The sequence below is a fragment of the Lepisma saccharinum genome, chromosome 7 (assembly GCF_977018435.1).
Source record: "Lepisma saccharinum chromosome 7, izLepSacc3.1, whole genome shotgun sequence".
In the NCBI taxonomy this organism is placed as follows: Eukaryota; Metazoa; Arthropoda; class Insecta; order Zygentoma; family Lepismatidae; genus Lepisma; species Lepisma saccharinum.
The window spans coordinates 7,312,505-7,320,635 of NC_139235.1; the positions used below are offsets into that span (position 1 = coordinate 7,312,505).

At 36.6% G+C, this 8,131-nt stretch overlaps 1 protein-coding gene across 1 annotated transcript in view; it reads right to left on the bottom strand.

Moving 5' to 3' along the window:
• The window catches only part of geko (olfaction protein geko), a 46,072-nt gene extending 38,179 nt beyond the window's left edge, over positions 1-7,893 (bottom strand). The window contains exon 1 of the mRNA XM_083124920.1: positions 7,503-7,893. Within this exon, the coding sequence (XP_082981046.1) occupies positions 7,503-7,692 (190 nt within the window). The 5' untranslated portion in view covers positions 7,693-7,893. The remainder of the gene's footprint in view (positions 1-7,502) is intronic.
• Between the last annotated feature and the right edge of the window lie 238 nt (positions 7,894-8,131).

Here is an 8,131-nt window from a genome sequence, read left to right on the forward strand (position 1 = left end):
TCAAATCCCAGATAGCACGTAAGTTAACTGCAAGTTAAATCGAATGTCGGTTTAACTTGCAGTTAACTTACGTGCTATCTGGGATTTGGGATTATATTCACATTTTTAAAACCAAAATGTAATTTTATATACCGCTTTTTCACCGCTATAACAGCGAAATTTCATTTCATTTACAGCTTTTGAACCCGAAATTGACTCTGTTTTTATACTGAAATTTTGCTTTTTTATTTACCAAAAGTATGTGCCTCTAACCATCGGCCATGCCTCTACGTACGCCAGTGTTCAACGAACATGTATTTTTTTGTGTGAACAATGAGAATTAACTAAAGAAAGTTCTTGGTTCGTTGTTAGAGGCTAATGTATAGACAAAGGCTAGGCGGACAAGAATACAGTCACCAATTCGCCTTCCCATTGTATTATTTACCGCAGCACGTTTGAATGTCTCTCTTTAAAATGTCTCACCTTGTTGACTAGACAATTATTCAAACGACAATAAGCTTAACTATTGTAAAATGTTTTGTTGGTAAGAACAGTGAGACAATCCAGATGTGAATTATCGGGGACATTTATGCGGGGAAGAAGCCGGAAAAATTCCAACCAATTTCGGGAATCGAATCCGGATCTCTCGCGTGATTGTCAGATGCTCTACCGACCAGACCACCGCAGCTTCTTGGATGAGTTCCATACTTTAATTATTTCAATTTATTTTAATATATATTTTACATATTTCATTATATCCCCCGCAACACTACTATTATGAGATAAAATTTTTTTATGGATTTTCTTCACCCTTAAAATGTCTCACCTCGTTGACCAGACAAAAAATAAAAACAAAAACAAAAAAATGCTCCCAGGATTTGATAAAAATTGAATGATTAGAAAGTAATTTATTTCTATTGTTTTCATAAATGGTATATTTATGTAGATCTCTACTACATAATAGTAGTAGTGGTATTATTAGTAGTAATTCAGGTAATTAATTAATTATAAGTATTATTAATTAATTGTGATTATTATTATTTAATTAAAGTATAATAAATCAAAGGTAATGTGAATTTGGAGAAAGTTTTAGAAATAAACCCCCCCCCCTTGACGAAATCCTGCGTACGCTACTGATCAGAAGTACCATGAAGGACAGCAGATTAAGTGGTCTCGGACTGATTGAAATCTGTGCATTGTGAAAAAATACAAGAAGAAAAGGAACTGTTCATCAACAAAGTGATAGATGTTGATTGAAAGGAAGATAGGCGAATCCAGTTCCTATCTAAATAGAATACTCGAGTCGGAACTTGTATACAACTCCAAACTATTTACAATTCAATTTGAATTTTATGATTTTTAAAGTATTAGTAGTAGTAACTAATAATAATAATAAGAGCAACAACAATAACAATTGCAATAATAATAATAAAACGTTTCTACGACTATGCCCCCCCCCGGAGAAAAAATCCTTCATTATTATTATGAACTATGGCATTGTTGGGTAGAAATCATTTTACATTTCAATATCAACAATGTGCCATATTCCAGTTTTCTTAAAATATTGAAGTTTCTTCTCTTTTCTACCTGGAACTAATGCCCTACTAGGTGAAAATGTCTCTCTCTCTCTCTCTCTCTCTCTCTCTCTCTCTCTCTCTCTTTATTCTGGTTAACCATAGCCCGCTACGATCCTTCGTAGCGGGCTATGGGTTAACTCATATTTAGAATTCTTTATTGCAATAATAGTTGCTAATGTGTAATTTAATTTATAAATATATTATTTTCTAAACAGAGATTTATCGTGGCTGTTCAATGGTTCTGGTATAAGAAATTAAAGGAGATTTGAAAATATTTTTAATTTGCGAAACTCGGAACTCTCCGAATACTTCTGACCAGTATCGGCGATTTGGTGCCAAAACTTGGGAAGGGGAGGGGGCAAAGACAATTATTCTTATTTTCTCTTGGTAGACACGAATTAAGAGGGCATAGTACGGGAGCAAAACTGGCAAAAAGTCGGGAACAATACATATATAAATTATGGACCTGGCCCCTCCCTCAAAAAAGTCCAGGATACGGGCCTGATTTGCATTATTTTACTTAGCTTTTTGTGCCACTTTTGGTTAATTTGCGAAGAAGGGGATGAGTGATGATATGAAGAAATTGATGAATGGACACTCACAAACATCCATGCCCAGGCCAGGATTCGAATCCGGGACCCCTGGCGTCGTAGCGCGACGTGCTAACCACTCCGCCACGGGGACCGTCAGCAGTACACGATGAAGCAAACACTCATGCCTTACCCAAAGTTCGAACCAGTAATCTCTGTATTAGCGCGTTATGTTGACCAATCTGCCACTGTGCAGATTGATAATATGGGAGAGGTGACACGGTGCTGATCACAGCACATCCACTAATTTCAGAGCAAGGCAAGCTTAACGCGTTTCTTTTCAGTTAAAGAATGACACATTGTGAAGCTAAGTCACAGACTATTTGCAGAAGTATTGAATCTGTGAAGCAGCCTTGGCTCCATTAACTCTCATCGTGCTTTGACGTGGAGCTACCATACTTCGAAGCATGAAAAAACAGATCTGGACATGTTGCCCTTGAGAATGCCTACGTTCTTATGACGAAGGAAACTACAACAGGATCAATGGAATATTACGAGCTAGTTGCAACTTCGTAAAGAGCGCAAAGAAGCCTTGCATTTGTAAGCAACGTTCTATTGATTTTCAATAAAACTTTTAAAAGAACTACAAAGAACAAAGCGTCTATCAGCTTAGACTGAATCATACAGTTGTTTCCCTCTAAAAATTCTCCCAGAAAGCAAAACAATCGTGACAAATAAATTCTCCAACCATATACGTGTGTGTGTATAAAGAATGATTTGATTTCATTCCTGGGGCATTCCAGCGTTACGTGTGTGACACGTATACACAAAATGTAAGGTTCTAGATATAGATTGGATTAAAATATTCATAATGAACTGATTGCATAGAATTATGAAGTACTATGTAATGTCTGCTAACAAATGAAAAAAAGCTTGACTATGATAACATAGGTTGAATGCATGAAAAGCATTAACAAAAGTGCGTTACGTGTGTGACGCTTTAAAAATGTGGCAAATTTTGACTTCATTTGTCTGTGAAGAATATAGGCTGCAGATGTTAGTAACTTTTATTTGTGAAATCTGTAAATTATATGCATTCACAAACATCTAAACCTCAATGCAATTTTAAAAAAAATATGAATTTTCAGATTAATTCATTTTATTATTTACATGGAGTAGAACCAGTTTTCGTGGAATGTGCCTGCTTCAGATAATTTTACTTCGCTCTTCTGCCACTTTTGGCTAATCGCGACGATGAGAATGAGTGATGATATGATGAAATTGATGAAGGGACACTCACAAAGAACACCCATGCCCAAGCTGGGATTCGGCCTCTGGGGCGGAGTGGTTAGCACACCGCGCTACGACGCCAGGGGTCCAGGATTCGAATCCTGGTCTGGGCATGGATGTTTGTGAGTGTCCATCAATTTCATCATATCATCACTCATCCCCATCTTCGCAAATTAGCCGAAAGTGGCACAAAAGCGAAGTAAAATAAAGCAAATCAATCAAACCCAGGAACCTTGGCAGTTCTGCAATTGCTCGAGAAAAAAAACAACAGAAAATTCTCAGAGAAGAAATGCATCCATGCACTAATACGCGCGTAACAAGCAGAGCACAAAGCAAGAACCAAAAAGAGCAGGAACCAGCTAGAAACAAAACACAAAAACAACACGGGGCGCAAAGAAACTAAATACTTGAAATATATTTCTTTTCAGTATGAAGTTTATGTTCTTCAAGGTCTATAATGGGTACTTCCATGTTGTATTGTCCTGTTTGTACGAAACAATGCCAAATCGTGCTTTATCACGTTATGGATCTGATCATTATACTTATTGTAATTGAAGCTACTACACACAAATTACACTGGGGAACAAAAAAGGATTTTATTTTGTGGCATAAAGTTTAATAACAGTTTCAGCACACAAAACAGCTGTGATTGCCAATTGTATAATTGGTTCAGTTGAATTGACTCCAGTTATAAAAATAAACACACCATGGAAAATGTAAGAGGTAAAATTACTCCACGCTTTTCTCGGTAATATCAAAATTTGATGATGGGCTGAAATTCCCATTAAGAAACTTATTAATTTATTTGTAAATTGTTGCTAGGCAACTTATGAAGCATTGCTAGGCAATTGGGGAATCACAGAGCAGAAAACCACCGCGATATATAGGTAGTTGGAAATATGTTGAAAAAGTTTGAGAAATTGGGAGCTAATATGAGTGTGAAGATACATTTTCTACATAGCCACATTGACAGATTCCCCGAAAACCTTTGTGATTTTAGTGAAGAACAGGGAGAAAGGTTCCATTAGGATATAAGGATAATGGAAGAAAGGTACCAGGAACGGTGGGATCGTCACGTGATGGCCGACTAGCCTACTGTTGGAGCTTGCAGAGGGATTGTCCTAAAAAGCAATACAGCAGGAAATCGTATAGAAAACGTTTCACATAGTTTGTTACTTCATTGTGTACATATTTTCTTAATTATTATGATCATAGGCCTATATAAATTTATTTTTATAATAATGATTGTAATCGCAAAAAGAAATATTAAATTGTTGTTGGAAGTTCATTTATATGTATGTCTTATGTTTCCGCCATTTTGGTTTAGTTGCATTTATTTCATAAATTAGAGCCAATTCAGGAAATATATTATTATATCATCATTCAGCAGCATGAAATCGCCCTAAATTAGCTCTCAAACATTGTGCCGCAGTTTCACTGTTCCCCAGTGTTATCCATCAATTGATTAACAAAACTTACACAAGAATCATCATGCCTGAAATTAAAGTAATTGTCTCTTAAACCAATAAATAGTAACCTAACAACTACTTGTGATCAAAGAATTAGTTAATGATATAACCTAGGATTGTCAATCCTAAATAATTATGTATACTACATCACTTTCTTTCATGATGTTATTTTGTTACTGTTGAAAAACTTAGGGTGGAGTAGGCTGGCGTGTTTCCTAATAATCTCGTATTAAGATGGTAATAATGCTTTAATGTATTTTTATGCATATAATGTCAGTGTGAAGAATTTATGGGTTATTCAAAAGCCAACTATAGTAAAATACGCCGTTATAAAATCTGACCCATTGCCAAGCACGAATTCAGAAGGGGGCTCAGGAAGTTCGGACCCCCCGAAAGACTTACAATGTCCAAAATTAAATAGGTGTAACATGAAATTGATTTATTTCCACAAAAATTTCTGTCCCTTCAGAAATGGGTTTCTGTGTACCCTCCCCCTCTCCACAACCACACACAAAAGAGAGTGTAATGTTTAAATCGCACATTGCTTTTGTTTATATGCAGCCCTCTTGGACAGTGTGGTCATCTTAACGAACTACGAAGCCAGAGGTCGCAAGTTCGATCCCTGATTAATAGATTGATTTGTCCTATTTTACTTCGCTTTTCTGGTACTTTTGGCTAATCACGAAGAAAGGTGATAAGATGAAATTGACGATACGAACACACATGGGCAGGACACATCCAAATGTCACCGAGGATTATATCGGCTGAGTCCAGATGCCAGTACCTCGTTAGCCTTAAACAATGCAGTTCATGGTGAATGGTAACAATATTGAGCCTTGTTTCCATGTTAATAAAACATTAAAATGCTGACAAAGGCAAAATTTATTGTATAAAAATATACACTAAAAACGTAACGTTTCTAGTGCATATTTTTATACAATAAATGTTGCCTTCTTCAGTATTTCAATGTTTTATTCATGATGAACTATGTGGAAGAATGAATGAATGATTTAAAATTTTGGGGTGCGTCGGCACGTATGCTCATTTTGCACTCTTCAAAGTATACAAGGGAAATCCTTGTATAAAACAATTACCTTACAGTTAAAAACGGGGCGTGGGTAACGAACACCTTGAGAAAGGTTGAACTAAGCAGAGACTAATGACTTCCTCACAAAGAGTGGCCCGTTCTTCTCCAAAAACATTTGATAAAATTACGTGGAGGTAAGGTTAACAATTGGGTGTCTTGTGAAAGGGTCAACCCTTACACCCCTCCAACCTAGTTAATGTATGAAAATATCATTGTGTTTGTCACAAGTTCACATTTAGAGGGTACGACGGTAAATTTAGAGCCAAAATTACCATAAATGGGGTCTTTCTGAAAAGTTTTAGAGACTGTTCAGGAAATTTTGGATGTGTGTGGATAAATCACTGCCATCACTAGAGCTCGGAAGTTTGGAAAATTCCTTTTTCCTGCTGCATTTATTCATAAAATTTTTATTGATATACATTTTTTTAGTGTTGCTAATGTTTTAGAAGCTTTTTCCATTTTGCCTATTTTGTACCCTACTGCCTATTTTTAATTTTAATGCCTTTTTTAAAATGTTAACGAAATTTTCGATTTTTTTAAAAATTGTACACAACTTATTTTTCTTTCAAAAAACGTTATTGATTAGTCCCTTATGGTGCTGTCAGAGACAATACAAAGCTGAAAAAAAGGGGTGAAACTTTTATAGCATTCATGAAAGTCTTCGAGAAATCGGTGCACCATATGATTGAAGTGCCACGAGACAAAAGTTATCGGTTGCAGAATAGTGCAAACGTGTAATGAGTGCAAATGTGGACTTTGTGAAAAATTGACAACGATTTATGATATTTTTAAAGGTCGAAATTATTTTCTTGACGATATGTATTCGGTTACAATAGTCTGTTTCGTGTATGTTCCAATTACTTTTATCGAATTTCTGTTTTCTCGGGGGGGGGACTATTTATGAATGTCGAAAACATTAAAAGAAGAAAAAGCACCTAGTGGTTATGCGTAATCAAGGCAAGAAAGGAAAGTAGATTTTAATTTTTTGAATGAAATTATAGATATAACTGACTTGGAATTTGCCACTTCTTTAGATTTATTGCCCTTTTTTTTATTTTGGTGCCCATTATAAATGTCTCTATATCTGTCCATTTTAACGAAAATAAGTGACTCAACTTCCGGGCTCTAGCCATCACCTATTTATCCCCAACGTCGCGATTAACCGAAGATACAGAAAAGGCAAAGAAAATAGCTCAAATAGAAAGAGCTTGTGTTTCATTCATTCATTCATTCCTTTATTTGGAACCTAACAGCTTTTATGCTGTTTTTGTCCATAACAATACACATATAAAATGTACACAATTGTTTTACATTAAAATTATCAGTCTTTCCCCCTATTTTACAGATATTAGATTTAAAAAAAGAGAACACTTTGCCTTTTACAATTGTACGTTACACTTCCTTAAAAATGATAACCAATCCGCACATCTGGATTAACAACTAAACTTAACAAATTTGTTGGAAACTGAACCTTTAGATTATTTAAAGTTTTATACAAGATAATTTCTCTCTCTCTATTATATTTTGAGCATTCCAGAGCTTGTGTTTACATGCAATTGTGAGTACTTACGGAAGACGTCTGATTGGTCCTCATCCTTGTTGCTAATTTCGCTGTCCGCTGGCGCAAGTTGGGGAACCTCTGGCGTAGATTGGAAGCTGCCAAGAACCTGGAACAGCTGAGCCAACATCGTGTAGTAATCCCCCGTGAGCACCAACAACAAACTCAACACGATCACCAACCTAAACAACCCGGTTTCCATGACGTCGCAAGCAACACTGGGTCTTCGGTACCAAGGCTGCAAAGCAAGAACGTTGCTCCCCTGCAAGCACCGCTGCCCCAGTTACTCGCTTGGCTGCTACGAGTGAAAGCGAGGGAATAGAAAGGAAAAAGCACACTTCCTGACCTCCATTCCAACGGCTGCGAAGGGCTTCTCCAGTGGTGGACATCTCGGCAGTAACGAAATACGTCACCGAAATCGCTGTTTGGAAGCGTTTCTCGGACCTGTAATGTCCACAAATATTATGGCAGATGCCTCAAGAATTTTGTTCAAGGGCAAACACAAGGTTGCAAACTTATCGTGACCGGTTCTTAGCTCTTGACGTATGGCTTTTGGACTGGCAATCGACGTCACGAGTGTGATCGTTTCGCTGCATTGAAGAAATGGGGGGAAAATGTGTTCGTAACTTTCGGCCGTAAAA